The 27,598-nt window shown below is 42.8% G+C and overlaps 2 protein-coding genes across 2 annotated transcripts; one reads left to right on the top strand and one right to left on the bottom strand.

Annotated features, from left to right (window-relative positions):
- The first annotated feature begins 1,692 nt into the window (after positions 1–1,692).
- LOC135525219 (unconventional myosin-Ih-like) lies at positions 1,693–19,066 on the top strand. The gene is made up of 31 exons (XM_064952966.1): positions 1,693–1,854; positions 2,088–2,203; positions 2,512–2,710; positions 3,808–3,888; positions 4,008–4,187; positions 4,275–4,373; positions 4,584–4,697; positions 4,807–4,878; positions 5,058–5,177; positions 5,277–5,344; positions 7,279–7,384; positions 7,609–7,689; positions 7,843–7,934; positions 10,622–10,716; positions 10,867–10,913; positions 11,159–11,239; positions 11,572–11,677; positions 11,862–11,979; positions 12,261–12,374; positions 12,456–12,532; positions 12,614–12,682; positions 15,333–15,417; positions 15,630–15,792; positions 15,904–15,987; positions 16,672–16,765; positions 16,868–16,923; positions 17,024–17,159; positions 17,402–17,472; positions 17,669–17,766; positions 17,945–18,044; positions 18,980–19,066. The coding sequence occupies exons 1-31, from the start codon at positions 1,729–1,731 to the stop codon at positions 19,004–19,006; spliced, it is 3,075 nt and encodes a 1,024-aa protein (XP_064809038.1). The 5' UTR covers positions 1,693–1,728; the 3' UTR covers positions 19,007–19,066.
- Positions 18,869–26,390, bottom strand: kctd10 (potassium channel tetramerization domain containing 10). The gene is made up of 7 exons (XM_064953050.1): positions 26,308–26,390; positions 24,342–24,555; positions 22,351–22,520; positions 21,880–21,966; positions 21,712–21,764; positions 21,202–21,397; positions 18,869–20,904 (listed from the first exon to the last, which is right to left on the bottom strand). Exons 1-7 carry the CDS (start codon positions 26,308–26,310, stop codon positions 20,692–20,694), a joined length of 936 nt encoding a protein of 311 aa, XP_064809122.1. The 5' UTR covers positions 26,311–26,390; the 3' UTR covers positions 18,869–20,691.
- Between the last annotated feature and the right edge of the window lie 1,208 nt (positions 26,391–27,598).

Below are 27,598 nucleotides of genomic sequence, written 5' to 3' on the forward strand. Positions count from 1 at the left end.
CTACCATCAAGTTGCCAGATTGATTTTGACATCTCAAATGGTGTGCCTTCAATGATATTGTTCACCTGTCTCAATGGCTTAAAGTGGGGGAAGACTGCAGGGAGGTGGTCGGTGAGGGTTATTGGTGGGGACACGGAGTGAGGGGTATTGTTAGGGAGAGGGGGTGAGATTTGGGGGGTGGGGGTAGATGGGAGGTTGGCTGACAGGTGGAAAAAACCTCTCATCTGACCAACCCCCCCCCCCTCTTTCCATCCATGGTGCCCGGTGTGAGAAGAGTAATGAAGTCCAAATTACAGCACAGGATTGCTTGGAACAAGCCCCTATTGTTCACTCCCAGGGCACACTAAATGAGTGTCATAGCAAACAGCGGGACACAGACCGTTACTGCACTATTTAGTCTGCCCCGTTGTCTCAAGACGGCCCCGTTTCAGAGGGTTCTCAGATCAGACAAATACTGCCCCCTCCCTCATTCCCTCCCTCCTTTGCCCTCACCCTTCCTCTGTCCAACCGCCCCCGCCCCCCCTCCCCTTCTCACCCCAAAATAGGGCAAATCTCCTCTATTGTGTTTCAACTGGCCAGTGTGAAATTGACTGTGACGTTAAATGTTTTCTAATGAATAATTACTGAATGGATATGCTGGGGGAATATATGTAATGGATTGTAGACTGCATTTTAAAAACCTCCTTTTTGTCTCTGCTCCGTGGTATTTACAGGACAAAAACACTTGGCCTTTCTCAGAAGTAACAAGGGCTATGGAATGGGAGGGGAGTGTGTGGGGAGGTGGGGTTGGGTACTAAGGGCTTTGTGTCAATTAGATCCAATGGATTATCTTTTTGAAATGTTTTTTTTACAGACAGAGTTGAGAATCAAAGGAGTTCTGCCTTCTAAAGAAGGAGAAAAAAAGAAAACCTACAAAAGCTGTGAAGAAACCTTTGGTCCAAGTGTTGGTGTTGAGAATGCAAAACAGATTACTGAACATTTTCCCACTCTGCTTTTCTCAAATGTGCCGTTGTTTTCGTATTCCCCTGTTCCATTTGCACAGGGTGAGGTTGGTGTGTTTGGTTGGTGTGAGCTGTGGTGGCCTATGGGCTGCTGGCCAACACCGCCGTACTATGTGCTCTGTAGCCAACATTAGCTTCTGTCTGTAGACTACCTCGACACAATCAGAGGGCTCTGCTCCAAAGCCCCATGAGAGCCACAGAGTCCTTGTTTCAGTAGAACCAACAGGGACTCCACTTGTGCTTTTTTTCTGTTCAACCAAAGAGCCTTTTGTAACTTGACTTATACACGATGGAGGAGTTGCTAGTTGTTTACGTCAAATGTTGGCTGTATGGTTCATATACAAATGGCATACATATGATATAATATTAATCAATTTCTTATCTCATGAAACGACTCAAATCCTTAGTTTTAGGCAAACAACCAAAACAAAATTCTCATGAGGTGGAGCGGTGTGCTCAGTTCCAATGAATGTCTAATTAGCGGACCCCCAAAGCCAAACGTTCTGTGCCTCTATAAGTCCTCTTATTTATCCATACACTTTTGTTTGGATGCATGTCTGTAAATGTGGAACTATATAAGAACCATAAACAGCTCATAATACCTTCATGAAATGCAAATTTTCTTCTTCAAGCCCTTATGTACAGTAGGTATCCTTCATATCAAGCATTGCTGCTGTGTGATTGGCTGTAGGGGCATAAGGCACAGGGTGCCCAGGGTCAGCTGGACATGGAGGGGGCTCTGACCGCCCGAGACCGCGTGGGGATCCAGGACTTTGTCCTGTTGGACACCCATACCAGCGAGACTGCTTTCCTAGGCAACCTGAAAAAACGCTTCAGTGAGGACCTCATTTATGTGAGTTCGGAAGTGGCTAACTTAGTACCAACATTATGACTACATATACTACATATACAGTATGTAGTATCACATATAATGACACCATCATTTTAGACCCAAGAGCAGATCCTATTTTGGTGCAATAGTTGAAGGAAAAATATATTATGAGCAACTTTCTGGGATTTTTAGCGAATGTTGAAGAACTATCAACTTACGGATATACTGTAAACCTGTTGTTTCTTCCTGTGCAGACCTATATAGGCACTCTGCTAGTGTCTGTGAACCCCTACAAGGAGTTGGATATCTACAGTAAAAAACAGATGGATATATACATGGGCGTCAACTTTTTTGAGCTTCCACCACATATGTGAGTGTGTTACATCATTTTTTGTGCATGTCTATCTGCATGTTGAAATCCTATTGTTTGTCACTCATGAGGTCAGATGTCAATCCACGGTATAAGCTCATACATGGTACAACGTTTATACAATGTTTATACAACATCGCTGTCTGACGTCTGTCTGGGTGCAGGAATAAAGCACAGGACCAGCATATACAATATATAGGATTTTCTTTCATTATTCTCATTCCTTATTGGCCCAGCATCCGTGTACAAATGATTCATTGTGGAATGCAAAATGTACATATCACTTGACACAATCCATTTTTCTGAAGTTATGCCCTGGCGGACAACGCCTACCACACCATGATGGCTGAGGGCAACAACCACTTCATCCTCATCTCTGGGGAGAGTGGTGCCGGCAAGACCGAGGCTTCCAAGAAGATCCTACAGTACTATGCTGTGAGCTGCCCCAGTACCACCCTACTGGACAGTGTCAGGGACCGGATGCTGGTGTCCAACCCTGTGCTAGAGGTCTGATTGGACTGTTCTTAGCACTCACTATTATCACACATCTGGTCAGATCTGGCCCAGATCTGTTTCTGCTCTCTCACTATTTTTGTTGTGCTATGTTTATTGTCATCATAGCTGTTTAGTACAAATAGATCTGGGACCAGGCTATCACACATCCTGGATCACATAGTAGGGTCGTTCCACAAAATGAGTCATTTTGATATTTTAAGTAAGAACTGTGAATATTGGGTTTTAAAATCCTGTTAAATTAAATGAAGTGCACTTTAAATAGACCACATGGAAAATGAATTATAAAAAATATCCTATATATGAATAAAGACTTGCTAAAGTACCCAAATTCAGGACTCTGTGACTTCTCTGAAGTTCAACCAACATTTCTCCAAGATTTCACCATCACTGTAAAGCCGTAGTTATTTTGTTGCTTTTACAAAGTAATTTCTGAGGATAATTATTTATTTAATGTGATTATTGATTCATTTTAAGGTAAAACAAAACCTGTCCCTCATTTTAAGGTCAACCCAGTTATGTTAACTGAACTCTTGTTTTAATATGGTGAAACTGTTCCTTTTTAAAAACTTTTTTCCAAAAGAAACATTGAACACGTAATAGTCAAACCATAGTGTAAAAGCAGGTGAGCTGGCTCTACTCTTTATGTAAAAGCAGGTGAATGAACTGGTTCTACTCTTTATGGACATTTTGGGGTGTGGTTCTAGCATAACACATTAACCATGTTACCTATACATAGACAGGCTAGAATGTTATTTTTAAAATTACAATTTTTAGAAGCTTGCATTCAATAGCCCCTCCCTGTTGCAAACAACAAGCTTCCATTCTCCCTGTCACGAGGGGATTTATGACTGATCTAAGATTAAATCATCAACCCTGTTACTTTATTTGGCACTTAATAGGTACTTACTATAGTCTTTTTTTATAACCTCTTGAGATCAGATTATTTATTTTTAATTTAGTTGAACATCAATGTTAGATGAAATGAAAAGTGTTTTTTCACCAAGTTACACTACCCAAAAGGGACTCATTTCGTGGAAAGACCCAGTAGTAAATCTCTCATTGATTAATGCCTCAGTGTTCCCCAACAGGCTTTCGGCAACGCCAAAACACTGAAGAATGACAACTCTAGTCGCTTTGGAAAGTACATGGATATCCAGTTTGACATCCAGGTAAGAAATTATATTTCCCAGGTCACCACTCCTACTCTGAGACGATTTGTGAATTCAGGTCCAGGTCTGGTAAGCAGTTAATTGAGGCTAATTGATAATTGATCACGTTTACCCTCCAGGGGGATGCCGTGGGGGGCCATATCCTGAGCTACCTGCTGGAGAAGTCCCGAGTGGTCCACCAGAACCACGGAGAGAGGAACTTCCACATCTTCTACCAGCTGGTGGAGGGAGGGGAGGAAGACCTGCTGCATCAGCTAGGCCTCGAGAGCAACTGCCAGCACTACAGTTACTTGGTGCAAGTATGGGCAACCACTGTGGTTGATTGATTGGCTATCTAGGGCTAGGCTAACTGCCACTCTATAACGGCAACTCCCTCTCTCAAACAGGACGAGTGTGCCAATGTGACTTCGATCAATGACAAGAACGACTGGAAGACGGTGAGAAACGCCCTGTCTGTCATCGACTTTGACGAGAGAGATATACAAGTGAGTTGCTGTCACACTGTTTGTGGAAACAGCTTTTGTGATGACATTCAAATGAGCTGTATATCTTACTGAAATATACTGTGCAGTACTAGGCTGCACATACTTTTGCTTTGTGTATATGTGTGTGTGAGGGGAGCTGCTTACACACAGCCAGCCACCATTCTAACCCTATTCCTAACCCTAACCCTCACATGTCTGCATTCTCTTCAGCACCTATTTGGGATCATAGCAAGCGTCCTCCACTTAGGGAATGTGCAGTTTGAAGCTGACAGCAAAGGCTACGCCACGTTGAACAAGAACACAGAACTCCGCTGGGTGTCAACAGTAAGCCTTGTTATTCCTTGGACACTCTGCTACGACACCATGCCAAAGCCCTGGAGACCACAGTCTGCCTACACTTTGCTGACTTTGTGTTGCGTGTGATCATCTGTAGTTGCTGGGAATTAACGTTCAAGTACTGCAGGAGGGGCTGACATACAGGAAGATTGAGGCCAAAACAGATGAGGTGAGAGAGGGAGGAGGGGACTGACTGAATTAATTAATTATGAATTAACTGCACTTACTCGTGGTAAACCCAGTACTCTTTCTCATTCATGATTTCAGCTGTTTCAATCAGATGTGAATTTGCATACTCTTGTCAGGTTTGGTATTATGTAATGTTTTCCTTTTTTAATCACCATCCAGGTGCTCAGCCCGTTCACAGTGGACCATGCCATCTATGCCAGAGATGCCCTGGCCAAAGCCATCTATGGACGCACCTTTACCTGGCTTGTCAATAAGATCAATGATTCCATGGAGAATAAGGTTAGCAGATACTGTAAGTGACAAGCTCATGTCAAGATGAAACAGGAGCCCTGATGATATGTGTGACTGACCACTGTTTCCTGAAACCTTCTTTGACAGGAAACGTCAAGGAAGACGGTTATTGGTCTCCTTGACATATATGGCTTTGAGGTTTTCTATGTCAACAGGTAGGTGGAACTAGAGCCATATATTTAGAGTTAATACATTGTGGTTTCCACATTACACATTATAATCAAAGAATTCCATATGGCAGCCATGTTAGCTCCCCATGGGCAATATGACCAATAGCAGTTTATGGAATTTCTTAATTTTGAACAAAGCTATGTAACTGAACCTCTAGAATTAAAAGTAGAATCCAAATACTTGTCATGAATGGATCAATTGAAAGCTCAATGGCATCAACATTGCGTCTGTTTTAAAAGTTGTCCGAACTCTATATATACAGTGCATTTGGTAAGTATTCAGACCGCTTGACTTTTTCCACATTTTGTTACTTTACAGCCTTTTTCTAAAATTGATTAAATATTTTTTCCCCTCTTCAATCTACACACAATGCCCCGTAATGACAAAGCAAAAACAGGGTTTTAGACATTTTTGCAATTGAATTAAAAATTAAAAACTGAAATATGACATTTACATAAGTATTCAGACCCTACTCTGTACTTTGTTGAAGAACCTTTGGCAGTGATTACAGCCTTGAGTCTTCTTGGGTATGACACTACAAGGTTGGCACACCTGTATTTGGGGGAGTTTCTCCCACTCTTCTCTGCAGATACTCTCAAGCTCTGTCAGGTTGGATGGGGAGTGTCACTGCACAGCTATTTTCAGGTCTCTCCAGAGATGTTAGATTGGGTTCAAGTCCCAGCTCTGGCTGGGCCACTCAAGGACCTTCCGAAACTTGTCCCAAAGCCACTCCTGCGTTGTCTTGGCTGTATGCTTAGGGTCGTTGAACCTTCGCCCCAGTCGGAGGTCCTGAGCCCTCTGGAGCAGGTTTTTATCAATGATCTCTCTGTACTTTGCTCCTTTCATCTTTCCCTAGATCCTGACTAGTCTCCCAGTCCCTGCTGCTGAAAAACATCCCCACAGCATGATTCTGCCACCACCGTAGGAATGGTGCCAGGTTTCCTCCGGACGTGACGCTTGGCATTCAGGCCTATTTTGGTTTCATCAGACCAGACAATCTTGTTGAGAGTCTTTAGGTGCCTTTTGGTAAACTCCAAGCAGTCTGTCATGTGCCATTTCACTGAGAAGTGGCTTCCGTCTGGCCACTCTACCATAAAGGCTTGATTGGTAGAGTCCTGCAGAGATGGTTGTCCTTCTGGAAGGTTCTCCCCATCTCCACAAAGGAACTCTGTCAGAGTGACTATTGGGTTCTTGGTCACCTCCCTGACCAAGGCCCTTCTCCCCCGATTGCTCAGTTTAGGCGGGCGGCCAGCTCTAGGAATAGTCTTGGTGGTTCCAAACTTCTTCCATTTAAGAATGATGGAGGCCACTGTGTTCTTGGGGATCTTCAATGCTGCAGATATGTTCTGGTACCCTTCTCCAGTTCTGTGCCTCGACACTATCCTGTCTCGGAGCTCTACGGACAATTCCTTCAACCTCATTGCTTGTTTTTGGCTCTGACATGCACTATCAACTGTGGGACCTTATATAGACAGGTGTGTGTCTTTCCAAATCATGTCCAATCAATTGAATTTACCACAGGTGGACTCCAATCAACTTGTAGAAACAGCTCAAGGATGATCAATGGAAACAGGATGCATCTGAGCTCAATTTCGAGTCTCTTATCAAAGAGTCTGAATAATTAAGTTAAGGTATTTCTGTTTTTTTTTTTATACATTTTCAAAAATTTCTAAAAACCTGGTTTTGCTTTGTCATTACAGGATATTTTGTGTAGATTGAGGAGAACATTTTTTTCTTTAATCCATTTTAGAATAAGTCTGTTACATAGCAAAATGTGGAAAAGGGGAATGGGTCTGAATACTTCCCGAATGCACTGTATAGCTCTGGGTGGAACGAGGTTGTGCAGTAAATTGTAGAAAACTGGTGGGCTATATTTTAAGGTGCACATCAATTGTTATCTGTTGTATGTCCATTCCAGTTTTGAGCAGTTTTGTATAAACTACTGCAACGAGAAACTGCAGCAGCTTTTTATCCAGCTGACCTTGAAGTCGGAGCAGGAGGAATACGAGGCAGAGGGCATTGGGGTACACATAATTTTTCCACACACGGATATTTATCTATCCTATTCTATCCGGTTCTATTTAGTCAACATGTGTAATATTGGCATTTGTACCTTGTCATAGAATTACTTTGGTGTTATAGTTACTGTTGCATCCTGCAATTCCTTGTGTGTTTATGCTGAGTTTAGCTTAGGTAGTATTCCCGTTACTCACACATCTTCCCATCACCTATTTCCTTTCGTCTTCAGTGGGAGCCTGTCCAGTTCTTCAACAATAAGATTATCTGTGACTTAGTGGAGGAGAAACACCGGGGCATCATTTCAGTACTGGTGAGGACACACAAATGGCACCCTATTCCCTATCTAGTGCACTACTTTTGATCAGGACTCAACCCATAGAGTAAATTAGTAACATGATGCATCCTATTGCTCTTGGGAAGGACATAGGCTGAAATGAAAGGGATGATCTTGTTGCTTTCTCAGGATGAAGAATGCCTGAGGCCTGGAGAGGCCACTGACTTCACATTTCTGGAGAAGCTTGAGGAGAAAATGGGCAGTCACCCTCATTTCATCACGTGAGTTCAGCAATCTCCCTCGCTCCCCGAACCATAGTCCTGCATATGTACATGTTGACCACGCAACCTGTCTCATGGATATACAACAGCGTTACTTCAACCTCCCTTATCACTTCAAATCCCTAACCATCCCCACCTCACGGGCAAAACATTTTGGCGTCTCCCTTCTTGATGGCAGAGAGAGAACATTTCATTTTAAAGTTAATTTCCTGAAATTCCACACACTTCGCCATGGGGTGGATAGAAAATGTTGCTCTTTTAAAGTTTTCTGCAGTTGTACACTTTGCCATGGGGTAGAAAACATTTTTAATTTTCACAACAAATTTCATATAATTCTACTCATTTTGCCATGGTGCAAAAAATACATCTGTTTCACAGCTTATTTCCAGAAATTCTAACCATTTTGCCATGAGGTGGAGAGAATGTTTTTAGTTTTACAGCAAATTTCCTGCAATTCTTCACATTTTGCCATGACTTACAGTATGCCATGTTAATGATATCTGAGTGAGAGTGACTAACAAAATCATTGGGGGCCCCCTAGAGGTCCGGGGCCCTGGGCACGTGCCCTGTGTGCCCGGTCACTATTCGGCCAAGATAACTAGCAAGACTAACTTACCGATCTAAAGACATAGCTGACATGGCTAATTGAGTGACTGACATAACAAAATAAAAATGACTGATGCACAAAACCAATTTCAAACAAATTTCGAAGTTGCACCTTGAGACCAAAATATACAGTTGAAGTCGGAAGGTTACATACACTTAGGTTGGAGTCATTAAAACTCATTTTTCAACCACTCCACAAATGTCTTGTTAACTAACTATAGTTTTGGCAAGTCGGTTAGGACATCTACTTTGTGCATGACACAAGTAATTTTTACAACAATTGTTTACAGACAGATTATTTCACATATAATTCACAATTCCAGTGAGTCAGAAGTTTACATACACTAAGTTGACTGTGCATTTAAACAGCTTGGAAAATTCCAGAAAATTCTGTTATGGCTTTAGAAGCTTCTGATAGACTAATTGACATAATTTGAGTCAATTGGAGGTGTACCTGTGGATGTATTTCAAGGCCTACCTTCAAACTCAGTGCCTCTTTGCTTGACATCATGTAAAAAATTTAAAAAATCAGCCAAGACCTCAGAAAAAAATGGGTTCATCCTTGGAAGCAATTTCCAAACGCCTGAAGGTACCACGTTCATTTGTACGAACAATAGTACGCAATTATAAACACCATGGAACCACGCAGCCATCATACTGCTCAGGAAGGAGACACATTCTGTCTCCTAGAGATGAACGTACTTTGGTGCGAAAAGTGCAAATCAATCCCAGAACAACAGCAAAGGAAGATTTGTGAAGATGCTGGAGGAAACAGGTACAAAAGTATCTATATCCAAAGTAAAATGAGTCCTATATTGATGAAACCTGAAAGGCTGCTCAGCAAGGAAGAAGCCACTGCTCCAAACCGCCATGAAAAAAGCCAGACTACGATTTGCAACTGCACATGGGGACAAAGATCGTACTTTTTGGAGAAATGTCCTCTGGTCTGATGAAACAAAAATAGAACTGTTTGGCCATAATGACCATCGTTATGTTTGGAGGAAAAATGGGGAGGCTTGCAGGCCGAAGAACACTATCCCAACCGTGAAGCACGGGGGTGGCAGCATCATGTTGTGGGGGTGCTTTGCTGCAGGAGGGACTGGTGCACTTCACAAAATAGATGGCATCATGAGTAGGAAAATTATGTGGATATATTGAAGCAACATCTCAAGACATCAGTCAGGATGTTAAAGCTTGATTGCAAATGACCCAAAGGATACTTCCAAAGTTGTGGCAAAATGGCTTAAGGACAACAAAGTCAAGGTATTGGAGTGGCAATCACAAAGCCCTGACCTCAATCCCACAGAACATTTGTGGGCAGATCTGATAAAGCGTGTGCGAGCAAGGAGGCCTACAAACCTGACTCAGTTACACCAGCTCTGTCAGGAAGAATGGGCCAAAATTCACCCAACTTATTGTTGGAAGCTTGTGGAAGGCTGCCCGAAACATTTGACCCAAGTTAAACAATTTAAAGGAAATACTAATTGAGTGTATGTAAACTCTGACCCACTGGGAATGTGATGAAAGAAATAAAAGCTGCAATAAATCATTCCCTCTACTATTATTCTGACATTGCACATTCTTAAAATAAAGTGGTGATCTAACTGGCCTAAAATAGGGCATTTTTACTAGGATTGAATGTCAGAAAAACTGAGTTTAAATGTTTAAATAAATTCATAAAAAATGTGATTTTCTGGATTTTTTTTCTCATTTTGTCTGTCATAGTTGAAGTGTACCTATGATGAAAATTACAGGCCTCTCACATCTTTTTAAGTGGGAGAACTTGCACAATTGGTCGCTGACTAAATACTTGTTTTGCCCCACTGTATTTGGCTAAGGTGTATGTAAGCTTCCGACTTCAACTGTATATGCAGTATATTATTTCTGTGGGTCTGGGGCCCTCTAGCATCCTAGGGCCCTAAGCAACCGTTTGTCACTTATGCCTGAAGCCGGCCCTGGATGGACCTCTTGTCCTATTTCCAACCTGTGAGTCGACACAGTAAAAAGGCTCTATCTTTATTTGCCTCTCACTCTTCATATATCTTCTCTCTCTCTCTCTCTCTCTGTCCCATTGACTGCAGGCACAAGTTGTCTGATAAGAAGATACGTAAGACGCTGGATCGGGGCGACTTTCGCCTTCTGCATTATGCTGGGGAGGTCACCTATGGCGTTGTGGGTAAGGTATCCCATGGTCTCAGGCCCAATGGTGGCATTACCCTGCTCCTCAATGTCCCTACATGTCCTACTAGTAGATTTCACTGCCACTCTCACATGTCCCTTCTCACTCACCACTCTTTCTCGCATGTTGTTTTTTGTGTCATCCCAGGGTTCATCGACAAAAACAATGACATGTTATACAGAAACATCAAAGATGTAAGTCTGCAGGTTTCTACTGATGGATTATGTGAGACAGGGGAGGAAGGAAGGAGGGGAGGAAGGAAGGAAGGGGGGGGGGGGGTAGAGAATGGGACTCTTTTCAATTGGTTCCTTAATTATTTACTCCTGTTGAAGTTCTGTAAATAATACAAGAGGAGGGGAATGCAGTGAATTTGCCCAATTGGTTTTGAGTATCCACTGTGTGTGTGTGTGTGTGTATGTGTGTGTATGTCTGTACACAGGTGATGCGGCAGTCAAAAAATGCCATAGTCAGAGAGTGCTTTGCTTCCACAGAGTCAGATAGCAGGCGGCGACCAGAGACGGTGAGAGCTCACCAAGTTTTCCCCACCACTTTTCCCTCTGTCCCCCTGAAGTCACAATGACAGTTTTGTTTTTACTTGTACACTGCCTCAACAGTATAACATATTGTACAGTATAGCTGGATAGGAACACACCGTTTTCAGAATGACGGACAACTGAGAAAAGTAATAGATGTCTCTGTGTTTATATTGGATTATTTATTGTCCCCTTATGCAGCATTTGATCGTCATTTACCTCTGTCACTGGCAGCCTGTTGTGGTCCATTATCCATGTGTATTTGACAGATAAACTGTTGGGGGACTCTACAACTGATCCCAGGCCTGTTTCTCTGTAGGTTGCTAGCCAGTTTAAGAGCAGTCTGCTGGGACTGACAGACATCCTCATGTCTAAGGAGCCCTGGTATGTGCGCTGCCTCAAATCCAACGAGTCCAAACAGCCAGGTGAGAGACCCTCTGACCTCCACCACGTGCATAATATCATCACCAGCTGGTGGTACTTCCAAACTTCAATCTGTCAACTGTGTTTTATGAAGCAATTTCTCCTTCATTCTCTCTCTCTCTTTTTCCCCTTTGTGTCTTTTTCTCCCCCTCTTTTTTTTGGCACGTACACAAACACATGCTACAGGTCGTTTTGACGACGTGCTGGTTCGGCACCAAGTGAAGTACCTGGGGCTGATGGAACACCTTAGGGTCAGACGGGCAGGTTTTGCATACCGACGCCGCTACGAGTTGTTTCTGCAGAGGTAGGCCAACAGAACTTGTTGCTTTAGTAGACCACATTGATTACTTTGTAGAAACAATATTTTCCTTATAACATTAGGCTTCATCGGCAAATGATTCGACTAGAATCTTTGAGAGATTTTGCCTTTACTTGAGCTGTTGATATCAAATAATTAATTCATTTCTTTATTCTGTCCCCTTGGGGATCGTTGTGTTGCATTTTAACACAAACAAGCACAGGCATTACAGGCATTCCAAATACTGTACATCTAGGACAATGAGGTGATGTGTGATCCACCTCCAGATACAAGCCCCTATGCCCAGCCACCTGGCCCCATTGGAGAGGAGTGGCTGCAGAAGGAGTGGAAGTGCTGGTGAAGCACCTGGGATACCTGCCAGATGAGTACAAAATGGGCAGGTGAGAGCAGTTTGGGCAACTAATTTCTCCTCCACTTGATTGGTTCTTACAAATCTCTGTTACTTTTCAATTTCCCTCTAGAACCAAGATATTTATCCGCCACCCCAGGACACTTTTTGCCACAGAAGATGCCTTCGAGGTCTGCAAACATAAACTTGGTAAGGGCATGAAAGCTAAGAGAAATCAAGAGATTTTATTTATTTGCATAGAGATTTCAATATTATTAATGGATATTACAGCATCAAGGATTCAGGCCCAGTACAAGGGATACCGGCAAAAAGGAGAATTCAGAAGACAGAAAGAAGCTGGTAAGTGACAGCAAAGCTACATGGATGTGGTCCTCTGTAGCTCAGTTGGAAGAGCATGGCACTTGCAACACCAGGATAGTGGGTTCGATTTCCAGGACCACTGATACAGTGCCTTCAGAAAGTGTTCAGACCCCTTGACTTTTTCACACATTTTTTTACGTTACAGCCTTATTCTAAAACGTATTAAATACATAAAAATCCTAAGCAATCTACACACAATACCCCATAATGACAAAGCGAAAACAAGTTTTTAGAATTTTCTGTAAATGTATAAAACTAAAAAATAATAATAGTTACCCTTTGCTTTGAGACTTGAAATTGAACTCCGGTGCATCCTGTTTCCATTGATCATCCTTGAGATGTTTCTACAACTTGGAGTCCACCTGTGGTAAATTCAATTGATTGGACATGATTTGGAAAGGCACACACCTGTCTATATAAGATCCCACATGTGACAGTGCATGTCAGAGCAAAAACCAAGCCATGAGGTCGAAGGAATTGTAAATTGTCCGTCGAGCTCCGAGACAGGACTGTGTCGAGGCACAGATCTGGAGAAGAGTACCAAAAAATGTCTACAGCATTGAAGGTCCCCAAGAACACAGTGGCCTCCATCATTCTTAAATGGAAGAAGTTTGGAACCACCAAGACTCTTCCTAGAGCTGGCTTCCCAGCCAAACTGAACAATCGGGGGAGAAGGGCCTTGGTCAGGGGAGTGACCAAGAAACCGATGGTCACACTGATAGAGCTCTAGATTTCCTCTGTGGAGTTGGGAGAACCTTCCAGAAGGGCAACCATCTCTGCAGCACTCCACCAATCAGGCCTTTTAAGGTAGAGTGGCCAGATGGAAGCCACTCCTCAGTAAAAGGCACGACAGCCCGCTTGGAGTTTGCCAAAAGGCACCAAAAGACTCTCCGACCATGAGAAGCAAGATTATCTGGTCTGATGAAACCAAGATTGAAGTTTTTGGCCTGAATGCCAAGCGTCACATCTGGCACCATCCCTACGGTGAAGCATGGTGGTGGCAGCATCTTGCTGTAGGGATGTTTTTCAGTGACAGGGACTGGGAGACTAGTCAAGATCTAAGGAAAGATTAACGGAGCAAAGTATAATCAAGTCAAATCAAATCACATTTCATTGGTCACATACACATGGTTATCAGTGTAGCGGAATGCTTGTGCTTCTAGTTCTGACAGTGCAGTAATATCTAGCAAGAAATCTATCAAATTCACAACAACTACCTTATACACACAATTGTGAAGGGATGAATAAGAATATATACATATAAAGTTATGGATGAGCAATGGCCGTGCGGCATAGGCAAGATGCAGTAGATGGTATAGAATATAGTATATGCATATGAGATGAGAAATGTAGGATATTTCGACATTATTAAAGTGCCGTTATTTAAAGTGACCAGTGATACCTTTATTAAATCCATTTATTAAATGTATTAAAGTGGCCAGAGATTTGAGCCTGTATGTTGGCAGCATCCACTCTATGTTAGTGATGGCTGTTGAACAGTCTGATGGCCTTGAGATAGAAGCTGTTTTTCAGTCTCTCGGTCCCAGCTTTGATGCACCTGTACTGACCTCGCCTTCTGGATCGTAGCGGGGTGAACAGGCAGTGGCTCGGGTGGTTGTTGTCCTTGATGATCTTTTCATCCTTCCTGTGACATCAGGTGCTGTAGGTGTCCTGGAGGGCAGGTAGTTTGCCCCCGGTGATGCGTTGTGCAGAACGCACTACCCTCTGGAGAGTATTGCGGTTGTGGGCAGAACAGTTGTCGTACCAGGCGGTGATACAGCCCGACAGGATGCTCTCGATTGTGCATCTGTAAAAGTTTGTGAGTGTTTTAGGTGACAAGCCAAATTTCTTAAGCATCCTGAAGTTCGAGGAGCTGTCGCGCCTTCTTCACCACTCTGTCTGTGTGGGTGGACCATTTCAGTTTGTCAGTGGTGTATGCCAAGGAACTTAACTTTCCACCTTCTTCACTCCACTAGAAAGATATTTGATGAAAACCTGCTCCAGAGCACTCGGGACCTCAGACTGGGGTGAAGGTTCCCCTTCCAACAAGACAATGACAATGAAGAATTGGAGAAACTCCTCAAATATAGGTGTGCCAAGTTTGTAGCGTCATACCCAGGAAGACTCAATGCTGTAATCGCTGCCAAAGGTGCTTCAACAAAGTACTGAGTAAAGGGTCTAAATACTTATATGAAAATCATATTTCAGTTGGTTTATTTCTTAGAAATTACATAACATGTCTTAACCTGTTTTTGCTTTGTCATTATGGGTTATTGTGTGTAGATTGAGGAAAACAACTATTTAGTAGAATAAAGCTGTAATGTAAGAAAATGTGGAAAAGGTCAAGGGGTCTGAATACTTTCCATAGGCACTGTATGTAGACAAATGTTTGGATGCATGTCTAAGTCGCTTTGGATAAAATCATCTGCTGAATGGCATAGATATATTATATATCATAATGTGTGTAACATGACAGGATAAACAGTGTGTCTTTTTGGAGAGCAGAAACATTGTAGGCAAGATACAGTATATATTTATGTCACTGGCCATGCAAACCTCTACAGATATTCAATAAATTCACATTTTTCTCCATCTTGATTTGATACCTGTTGTGTAATGTGTTCTTTAGCCACCAAGATTGAGACTTGCTGGAGAGGAGTTCAAGCCAGGAAAGAGAAAGAGAGGAGACAATGGGCTGTCAAGGTCATCAAGAAGTAAGAGGAGGGAGAACAAGATCACATCTTCAGGCTCTTGCACTGCAATGTTGATCCATCAACCAAAATGACATATTATAAATTTATACTCTGAAGTTTGCCACAAACTACAGATCCATAGTGGATTAAAGCCTATAATGTTCAGCACATTCCCAGAGGGCAGTATTATTCTTAATACTGTAAATGACCAATTATTTACCTTTTTATTCCAGGTTTATTAAAGGATACATGACCAGAGGGGAGGCAAAGACTACTGATAACTCTGAATACCTGGCCTTTGTCAGACAGAACTACCTCAACAGGCTGAAAGACAATCTCCCAAAAACAGTTCTGGATAAAATCAGCTGGCTAACCCCTCCACCTGTATTGACTGAGGTATTTATTCACATTGTAATTCAATTACATTGAATTGAGGACAGCTATTTTGGTGTTAAAGGGGAAGCTCAGTGAAACGTCTGTTGGACTGTGCTTGCTCTTCTTGTACAGGCCTCAGCGATCCTGCGTCAGCTCCACATGCGTGTCATGGTGACGAGGTATGTCAGAGGGATCACTGCACAACAGAAAGCACAGGTAAGGTCAGAACTACTCCAGAATTGTCCCTTTTAAATCATGAGTTTATCAGAATTGAAGGTCAGATCCAGGTGCAGACATTGTCGTAGTAACAAAAGTATATTAAATCGAGCACGGGCAGGCAAAGGTACAGGACGGCAGGCAGGCTCAGGGTCAGGTCAGGCGGAGGTCGGTAAACCAGAGTAGTGGGGCACAGGTACCGGATGACAGGCAAGCTCAGCTCAGGCATCCAGAGTAGTGGGGCAAAGGTACAGGACGGCAGGCAGGCTCAGGGCTGGCAGGCTCAGGGCAGGCAGGCTCAGGGCAGGCAGAAAGGTCAAAACTAGAAAACAGGAACTATAGACAATACAGGCGCAAGGGGAAAACCTCTGGTAGGTTTGATGAACAAAATTAACTGGCAACAGACAGAGGACACAGGTATAAATACACAGGTGATAATGGAAAAGATGGGTGACACATGGAGAGGGGTGGAGACAATCACAAAGACAGGTGAGACAGATCAGGGTGTGACAGACTTACATCATGGACATAGTAGACAACATAGTTGTGTTGTATAACCTACCTTTTTAGTGCCCTGTATAGCCGATGCTGTGTAACATATTTGTGATCACAAAGATCCTATAAATCTGAATTCTTTAGCTAGATCTATGTTGGTGATGTTCATTTCTTGTCTCACCCTCCCAGCTTCAACTCAAGGGGATCACCAGTGGTATCTTCAAGGACAAGAAGGACAGCTACCCTCAGAGTGTCTCCAAACCCTTTGTGGACACCAGGATCAGTCAGTATATAGTAGCAGATATCTGCTAATTACATGTGGCATCTTACTCACACTCGTGTTTAAGGATCAAATGCCATCTTTTGCACTATGTTATATTTTCAGGTGAACAGGACATCAATATGAAGGTCCTGCAGATAATTCGCCATGAACGCATCAAGGTAATCAAGACATTTGCATTGCAGTATGTCCTTAACCTCTCTTATTTTAAAACCCTTAACACTATATCTCTCTCTCTTTCTCTCCCTCCTCTCTCCTCAGTATAGCGTACCAGTGGTGAAGTATGACAGGAATGGGTTTAAACCCCGACCTCGGCAGCTCATCCTCACGCAGACGGCTGCCTATGTGGTGGACGAGGCCAAGATCAAACAGAAAGTGCAGTACACTACTCTGAAAGGTGAGCCTACAACATGGTATGGATGTTGATGCATGGGGTTTGAGCTTGTCTGGTCTCACTTGCAAAATAGATTTGATTTCAGTGGGGCGAATCCTAATTTCCATCTGCATCAAATTTTCACAATGGATTATTAATTGAAAATTCAACTGAAGAGTAAGTTAGGAAAATACTGGTAATATATATAATATACAGTTTGTTTCGAAGTGGACTGATCTGTGTGAGTGCTGCTTACTCCATTGCAGGTGTGTCTGTCAGTACCTTGAGTGACAGCATCATCATTTTCCATATTGCAAGTGAAGACGTTAAACAGAAGGTAGGAGGACACTGTCGTCACACAGCATAGTGTAATAGCTCGGTAAAGTGAGTGTAGTGCCTCTGTTTTTCAAGTGATTCTAACCAGGATATGTTTAGAAGGAAATCCATCCTACAGTGCACTACATGCCTTGGAACATGGTGCCCTTTCAGACACACCTCTAATGCTACCCAATGTGTCCTGTCCTCATGTTCAGGGGGACCTGGTCATCCAGTGTGACCACCTGTTTGAAGTGTTGACCAAACTCAGTGTGGTTGCCAACAAGCAGAGCGCTATCAACGTGGTCCAGGGCAGGTGAGGCTGTGGCTGACAACAGGATGGATTCTGGGAGTTCTAGTCCGATGGATCAAGTAGCCAGATGAGCTGGCTTATGTTTATTTCACATCTTTATTTATTTAGCTAGGATAGTCCTCTCCGTAACACTGTTTTCCATGGAGTCCTGGATGAATATGAATATGCTGTTGTTTTTCAGCATCTCGTTTCAGATACAGGCAGGGAAAGAGTGTATTGTGGACTTCAGCAGTGGCCAGGAGTCCATGGTGTACAAGGACAAGAATGGACACCTCATGGTGGTGAGTAATGCTATTGCTGCTGCTGAGAGGAGCCTGGTCCCAGACCTGCTTGTGCTGTCTTGCCAACTCCTATGGCCATTGCCCACTTCCTTTGCCTCAAATCTGGGATCGATCCTGTGCACAGTTGGCTAGTATCACATGCTTTCTGCTGACTTTAGCTGCTAGAAGAATAACAAGTCCTGTATTGTCCACACAAAGTGGAATGCTTCCTTTGGCTTCCTCGTGGCATTATACACAGAACAGACAAACAAATATTGAAACCACTGTGATCACATCATTCATACTGTCTGAAATGTTAAAGGTCCAATGGAGCTGTTTTTTTTATCTCAATTTCAAATAATTTCTGGGAAACAATTAAGTACCTTACTGTGATTGTTTTCAAAGAAAAAAAGAAAAAAAAAAGCAACAAGCAATTTCTCAAGCAAGAATTTCGCTTGGACTGTCTGCGAGTGGTCTGAGTGGGGAGGGGAAAACTAGATGTTATAGGCAGAGAGCTTTGGAACTCTTATTGGTCTAACTAATTTACTGCCTGGTGATTACACCAGGTAGGCCAAAACTCCATCCCACCCAAACAGGCTGAAATTTTCAAACAACTTTTACACTAAAAGGGCATTATCAACCTTTCCACAGTACTATTCCAATCTCATAGTGTGGAAGTACATATAAAACACAACATGTTTGACTGCACTGGGCCTTTAACAAATGTTTGGAGTAAGATACAGTGATTGTGTGGTGGTCTGACAGGCATGCACTACCTTGTTATGGACATAATCAACCATTTAAAAAAAAAATGTGGAGTCTGAAAGAGAGGGATTACATGGGTGTCCAATACAAATCCCATTTATTTGCAAATGGTTTCTGTTATGTTCCCTAATGAACTTGACGCAGGTGATCAATATGTGCAATCTGAACAAATAACATATTTGTCACTCTAGGTATCCACTCGGACCAAGGCTCGGTGAACTGCTCAGTGCCCAGCAGATAGACACACTAAGGAGAGAACGAATAAGGTCTCAGGAGACTGACCAGGCACATTAGAACCTGTGGACAACATCTGGATTAGACCTAGAATTCTGCTTCTGTATAGCCTGATTCCAGATATGTTTGTGTTGTGCATATATTTAACTCAATAGCCAGTTGGCAAGACACCACAAACAGATATGGAATCAGACTGAGTTTTATAGAGATTTACCCTAAAACAGAACTACAGCAGTTGTTTTCAGGAAACCATGAAAGCTACAAACCATTGAACCAGTGGCTCAATGTATTTAATGACATTCTCTAGGCAGAGCTCATAAGAAAATAAATCCCCCTTATGCACCCATCCTGTCTAAGAGAATTGACTGGAGACAAGTGTTCATTTAAGGGACCAAAACAGCACAAACCTATAAGGATCTTTTGTGAATTCAAAGCTAAGGGAGGCATGTGTATGCTGGTTTAGTTTTTCCAGTTGTAAACAAACATTACTGCACTGTTGACTGAGAGCAGGATGCATTGCTCTCTAAAATAGTCAGTTACATTTATTTGCACTATATCAAACCATCTTGTATAGGAATCACTGATTGATTTTGCAAGAATGTACCATCATTTTGTAAAATATGTACCATCATTTTACACTTCAAATACAAGAGTAAACTCAAACATTCTTGTAGAATGTTTTTATTTGTGATAAGGTATCTATAAATATATGTAAAACATTTTGTTGTACAATTGTACAGATGAATCTACAAGCACTGTTTGTTAAAAGGGGACACAGTGTGTAGATGTACGGTTAACAGGTCTAATTTCTCTGCCTGTTAAAAGCCCTCCTTGAGTTGAGCTCTGGTTTCAGACATTAATTTCAGCCTTGGAGCTCTTTCAGCCCAGATAACACTTCACCCCACAGCTCAAGTTGTCTCCTTTTAAGCAATCACTTACAGGGCATGAAGGGACATTGCGTTAAATGGGAAAACCTATTCCTAAAAAAAAAGAGGCTGTGGGACTGTGGAAGTACCTGATTGTATGATATTTTGATTCAACCGATATTCACAGAATGGGGCAAAAGGAAGATGCAACGATTTAATTGAATATTGATAGCATCGCTGCCTGTCTCTGTTTGATTCAATAATGCCCCCTGGTGGACTGTTTTTGTAGAACACCTGATTGACTGCCATTATAGTGTCTCCATACACTTCAGACAGGCGTAATGATTCTTGTTCTTCTTGCTGCACCAAAGAAAAATGCATGATGCTGACATTTTAATTGTCTCCAGTATAACCACTGGCACAATTCCATTCCATTGACGTCCCATTCATAATCCAATTCACATAGTAGAAAATCCAATCACCTAACTCGGCATCCACCTACCTCAGACACTAAACACCCCAAAATGTTGGATGACTCAGGCATTCTTCCTCAGAGTACTACACAAAACAAGATGGTCTACATGAAACAACTTCACCACTACACACAGTCTCCACTCGTCTCTCCTCAGCGGTGGGCTCCCGCTGTGGGGGACTGGTGAGAGTAAAAGTGGGGGAAGAAGAGAGAGCGAGGCGCTGGGTGTTGGAAGTAAGGCACACACATGGTCCACTGAGAGTCCAGGATCAGACATCCAGGGATGGGCTGGGCTTTGGATGGTCAAGGAGGGGGGGGGGTCAGTCAGGGGTTACTGGTGGTGGTGTGTGCGATCATCGGGCCGCTTGACGTGGATCCTACGGACCCTGTCAATGCGCTCCTCGTCCTCGTCCAGGTGGTGCGAGCGGCCAGCGGCACCCCCTGTAGCCTCCAGCAGAGCGTTGTCAGGACCCCTCCCATCCTGGGACTCATACAGCAAGATGTTGAGGGTCTCCTCGTAGATTCGTGCCTCAGGGAATTCCACCTGGAGGGGAAGGGGTTTATGTATTTAGGTCTGCCTGGTCATTGTTATCTGAATGCCAAGAATGCCTCTACTTTGTAGCAAAGAAAATGTCCCAATGGTAAATTAAAGTATACTTTTCTACAGTAATCTAACAGCAGGCTAGCAACAACAAACTCCCAAATGGGGGTAGTTTACTAGAGGTGTTCTACCTTCAAAGCCAGAGACATGTAGTTGCTGAGTCTGTGTTCAATAAAATATTTTAAGGTGACATCATACTATATGCCATCGCAGTGAGACTTTTATTTTATTTTGCATTACCTTGGTCTGCTTCTTCTCTGTGGCATAGACGATTGAGGTGCAGCACACCTCAGCGATCTTGCGTCCCTGGCCGTAGAAGGACCAGCAGCAGATCTCGTCGCCGATCACATCCTTGATGAAGAGCACACGGTTGTTGAAGCGCAGCGACAGCTTGTCAAACAGCTCAATGTTCTTCAGCATGTTGTCGTCAGAGTTACTGCATGGAGGGAAGGATGAGGAAGCCTGGTTAGTGATAAGAGGTTGCGTTCCACGCCAACTAGACTGCAGCCACGTAATTGCTGTCGCACAGTAACCACCTATTGTGTGCCACGTCATTGACTATGCAGTCGGACATCAGATTGCTATATCATATGATGTGGTTAGGTGATGTTAAACACTTATCCAGGCGTTGTGAGATCTGGAAACTGGCTACAATGTAGTTAGCCTGGGATGTGGGCTGCACTTAAACCATACATTTTTCACTTTACATTCATCATTTACACGTCTTTAATAGATGGAAGAATCTCTCACCTGGTGTAGGAGTATTTGTTGTTGCTTCTGTTGTATAAGAGTTTGACAGTGGGCTATGTAGACCCAAAACAACAAGAAAACGTCAGTCAGAATTGAATACGTGAGACTAGAGCTAAAGTAAATACTGGGTGTGTCCTTCACCCTGATGCGTGACTCGGTCAACAATACCTTATTAGAGGTGGCGATGAGTCTCTGTTCTTCCTTCAAAGATGTCACCAGAGGAACTTTACAGAACGGCTCGTATGACTCTTTGTTCTAGAACACCAATAAAGATTTAAAAAATACTTGAATGGTAAAGACAGATTTTAGCTAGAATGGATGATTTTTAACATAAGCCCTCTAACAAATAGATGCAGATTGAGTGAGTTGGCTGGGCCCGTAACGGTGTATGTGTAGAATGTAGAGGCAGTGAGAGGTAGAGCGGGGGGTGGGGGATGAGATTGATCATTTCACACCATTGTGCCAACCCAAACAGTATTGGCTCTGATATTTTCCTTTAGACATGTCCTTTCCAGCACGGTTCAAGCAACTATGGTCGATGCATAATCAAGCCTGTGCACTGCAGTTTGGCTCAGCTCAGTAGTGTGAAAAGGGCTAAAGAGTGAGAGGAGAAACAAGCAGTCCCGAGGGTGACGGTACCTGCAGGGCAGCCTGACACTCATCAGCCAGGCCCTGGACCAGATAGTATTTGGCCTCAGCCATCAGCTCCTCAGTCTCCCGACGACTCTCTGGGAGTGGCACGGCCCCGTCTCTAAGGTAGTTCAGAATCGTCCCAAAGTGTTTCCCACACCGGTCAATCAGGATCCAGCCTGGACAGAGACAACCACCAGATCAACTTAATGGCCATTTTCATTTTTAGACCGCTAACAAAATACTAGGCTGATCCCAGTTCTGTTTATACTGTGTGTAACTCCTAAGCTCGTTGTCATGCTCGTGACTAGGGCTGTGGCCGTGACAGAATTTTGTCAGCCGGTGATTGTCAAGCAAATAACTGTCGGTCTCACGGTAATTCACTGTTAATTAACAAACACATTTAGCATCTCCTGGCTTCCACTCTAATAAATCCATGTAATATAGACTACACCTTCACAATGAATCCATTGCTTATTTTAGACAGGTCTAAAGAAGCATGATATGAAGAAAATGTAGTCTATTTCAGAAGAACAGAAGATTTGCCTAGAATTCCATGGCATTTATTTTATAGATTGAAAAATACAATTCAATAAAGCTGAATAAAATTTCAGAAAATAAAATGTTTCTCCAAAAGATTTGAGGGAGTGTGCACATGCGGCTATTCTGTGTTGAGCGGTTAACAAAGAAACAGGTAGTCCTATGTGCTTAATTTAGAGTTATTTATGTAACTTTAGTTATGATACAAATGTTGGGCAATATGTTTTGATTTTTAATACTTAAAGCATGAGCTCACCTTTTTGTGCAAGCTGTACACACTTCATTAGTCTCTCATTCACAATTTGACAAGCACTTGATAATGCCTCGAATTTCACGGTGGCATCCCTTTGGTGGCTGTAATGCACCCTGCAATTATGCATGTAATGCTTTTATTATAAAGATGCATTTTTATGGTGAAAATGATCTTCCCCCAAACTTAAAACTCATGCGCTGCTTATGTATGCCAGCTAGCCTCTACACTCCTTGTAAAGCGGATTAATGTGCTTAATTTTAAGAAGTTATTTGGCCACTTTAGATGTGATACAAACCTTATCAAAACATATAGGCCTATGGGCTAGACTACATGAGGTGTGTGACTATGATTAGAAAGTCGCAAAAAAAGGCCGTTCCTTATTCTGTGATGATATATAACTCAAGTGATAGGCTAATATTGTCACCCATCAGACTATTCTTGATTTACATATACTAAATAATATGTAAGAAATGTGTTTGGATTTAGAATGGACCATTATCATGCACCTGTCTCAAAACAGGGGCAGCAGGAAAAAATAGATGTCATCTATGCACTTAAATAACAAATTGAGGAAGCTTTTCCAGTGGTTCATTTTCATGCCAACCAGGTAGGCTATACTCCTGTTGTAAAGATAAACAATGTGCTTAATATTAGGTTGAGAAATAAAAGTTGAGAAATAAATATAGTAGGCCTAGCCTATAGAAAGCTGATCGGATCCTCCCTCTTTGATTAGAGGCTATCACTGTGTTTTGTTGTACAATTGCATAGCCTATAGAAATGTTGCGCAATATGAGCTCATGGGTTCTCATTAAGTGTTTAATTTGATTTTCGAATACATTTGCATTGATGTCAAAGTGATTAGAGGGACAATAGAGTGCTGAGTACCAGGCAGTTAGCAAGTTTGGTATGCTACTAAGGATCACCAGCGGCATCAGAGCTTGGAGAAGCCTAATTACCGTGACTAACCGATCAAGTGGAATTTGACTGCCTTCATGACTCGTGACCGCTGGTGTGGTCACAGCAACAGCTCTACTTATGACTCTTGACAATGACCATTTAGGAGTTGGCAAGACAGTACAAATAGACCTCGGACCAGGATAGAAAAATACAGGTGTAATAATAGAGGTGTTAAAGACTCCTCACTCAGACACTCCCGCCAAACGTATCTAAAATGAGTGGTGCCATGGAGGTCTGACAGATACAGTACCTTCACTGTCTGTGAGGACTTCCATCCTGCCGCTGAACATGGCCTTGAGCATGGTGTCCTGCTTGGTGAGGGTCTGCATGGTGGTGTAGTAAAGCGCCCCGCCCACGTTTAGCTTCACATACTTGGAGCTGGGACTGGAGCCCTTGAAGGAGGTGGTCCGGGTTGTAGCCGCCGGCACTGCCGAGCTCACCACGCTCTCTCCTGACATCTCTTCCTGTGACGGGGGCACAAAACAACCCCAAGTCAGGTGTCAAGATGGCAAACAGGACAATGAGCCACATGGACAGGTCAGCTTTGGAAAACTAGTCCATTCAATCCCACATTGACACCAAGCTTTTAACTCTAAATTGCCCTTAAGTATTTGGGATTGGAAAGGATTAGCTAGCTAGATCGGTAGGGCCAATATGATTATCAATTCTTACAACTATGACTTGTCTTGCCCAGTTAGTTGCCCTGCCACTTACACACCCCGAATGACAGTTAACTTTTGTTCTGGTGAGTTCACACAGACAAAGATTGACAAAACCAGCACTTTATATTCTTCAAAACGCCCATGATATCCTTTACAGTGCTCTAACTAAAGCATAACTAGACGTAACCCATTCATATACGCTAACTACCGTTAGCGTTTATTGATTAAGGTATTTTCTTCACAGGGGACTGTTAAGTGCCCAAATGCTTGGTCTGAACTAGCCCAAAGGCCGGCTGAAGGCGATATTGAGTCGTTTAATCTTACCGTCCAAAGGGAATCTATTGTACCCCGGTGGACCGGTTCAGACATAAAACATTCTCCCTTCAGGCTGCAAAGGTGTCGATTTTCTGCTTAGCTCAATGTAAGACTTGTCTGTTTTCATCTATGCGGGCCGGGCGCCATGGCTTCGGCAGACCCGCTCTCACTTGCGGCCAAAGCCAGGCCACTGGTACTTTTCAGTTGGAATTTACATAACAATAGATTACTGTGAACTGTAACTCCTTCTCACCACCAACCACAGGTGGCCTCATGAGCCCGTTCTGGTAATCATCAGATGGGAGGAGGAGAGGAGGTAGGGGGCTCATGTGGGTAACTAGGGGTCCCTGTCTTGGTTGGGTAACTGATTCTGGGCCAGCCCTAGCCTCTTGGGGGCCATATGCAAGATTTGGTTGGGCACCCCACCGCGTGAGCAAAACACTTTTCACCCCCCTCTTGACAGCAGAGAAAGTTAATGTCCTGCAATTATAAAAATGTTGCTATAGGGCAGAATAATTTTTGCCGTTTTGAAGCTAATTACCTGCTATTATTCACATTTTGCCATTGCTTATGCCATGTTAATGATCTGAGTGAGAGTGACTAACAAAATCAATGGAGGTCAGGGCCCCTGAGAACAGTCAGTATTCTGCCATTACTACAAGTTTGGATAGCCGGCTAGACTAATTTACCAATCTAAAAATTGTTAGTTGACATGGCTAATTAAGTGACTGACATAAGATAAACGGCTGATGCACACAAAAAAAATCGTAATTGCACCTTGTGTACCCTACTATTCTAACTCTCAAGATTAAGTTGAAACCCTGACTGAGTCGTTGTCGTCGGCATAAAAAAAAACAAAGCCCCGGGGTTTATGATAAGTTAATGCAGGCCCTGTTCAAAAATCCTCCTGTCAGCCCGAGTTATGTAAACACAATATCCCTAGTATTACATAAGAGTGCATACTAGTGGTACAGTCCAAAATAAACAATAAGGTATTTGGAGTAACGGTATGCTCGCCTACATTATTGCGCTAAAGCAGACGTAACGTTTGCTAAGAGTTCCGGTTAGCTAGCTAACGTTAGCTAGCTAGGAGACATGAACCAAGACGGCTAAACGTTAGCTAGCTAACTTAGGCCAAACCGAAACGTACGTCGACATTTCACCAATTAGTGATCATTGATTCAATTGTTTTCTATTCCGAAAATGTATTTTAAAACAACATTGTTCAGTCATATTTACCATAGAACCCCCCAACAGACTTCGGAATTCGACGAGCACCAGCCCCAAGAATCACCTGCTTCCGGACCAGCAAACAATTGATGACGTCAATACAGGTAGGGACTGTGCGCACCAACAATTTAATAATTTTCCCTTTTAGTTTACCCTGCATTTTGTCTCATCATTCATTACTAAATTAGTTGACAGAATTGGTTAAAATGGTGCAATGGCCCATTTTGCTTATTTTCTCTAAAGTTTATAAAATGTATTATTCTTAATACACTGAAACACTTCTTCAAACCAAAGTAGAATATTTACCAGGATTTGCCATGTTCGAGAGGATCAAAACCGTAATCTATCATGGTAAATTCAAATCAAATTGTTTTTGTCACATGCGCCGAATACAACAACCTTAGGGTGAAATGCTTTACTTACAAACCCTTAACCAACAATGCAGTTGTAAGAAAAATAAATGTTAAGTAAAAAATAGATAACTAAAAATAAGAAATAAAAGTAACAAATAACAGTAGTGAGGCTATATACAGGGGGTACCGGTACAGAGTCAATCAATGTGCGGGGGCTCTGGTTAGTCAAGGTAATTGAGGTAATATGTACTGTACGTGTAGGCAGAGTTAAAGTGACTAAGCATAGATAATAAACAGAGAGTAGCAGCTGGGTAAAATAGGGGGGGGGGGGGGATTTGCAGATAGTCTGGGTAGTCATTTGATTATTGATTAGCTGTTCAGGAGTCTTATGGTTTGGGGGTAGAAGCTGTTAAGGGTAGAAGCCTTTTGGACCTAAACTTGGTGCTCTGGTACCACTTGCCGTGCGGTAGCAGAGAAATCGGTCTATGACTTGGGTGATCAGGCTTACCACTATTGTGTCATCGGCAAACTTAATGATGGTGTTGAAGTCGTGCCTGGCCATGCGGTCATGAGAGTACAGGAGGTCAGCTGAGCACGCACCCCTGAGGGTCCCCCGTGTTGAGGATCAGCGTGGAGGATGTGTTGTTACCTACCCTTACCACCTGGGGGCGGCCCATCAGGAAGTCCAGGATCCAGTTGCAGAGGGAGGTGTTTAGTCCCAGGGTTCTTAGCTTAGTGATGAGCTTTGAGGGAACTATGGTGTTGAATGCTGAGCTGTAGTCAATGAATAGCATTCTCACATAGGTGTTCCTTTTGTCCAGGTGGGAACAGGCAGTGTGGAGTGCAATATAGATTGCATCATCTGTGGATCTGTTGGGGTGGTATGCAAATTGGAGTGGGTCTTAGGTTTCTGGGATAATGGTGTTTAATAGCCATGACCAGCCTTT

The sequence above is a fragment of the Oncorhynchus masou genome, chromosome 1 (genome assembly GCF_036934945.1).
Source record: "Oncorhynchus masou masou isolate Uvic2021 chromosome 1, UVic_Omas_1.1, whole genome shotgun sequence".
NCBI lineage: Eukaryota > Metazoa > Chordata > Actinopteri > Salmoniformes > Salmonidae > Oncorhynchus > Oncorhynchus masou.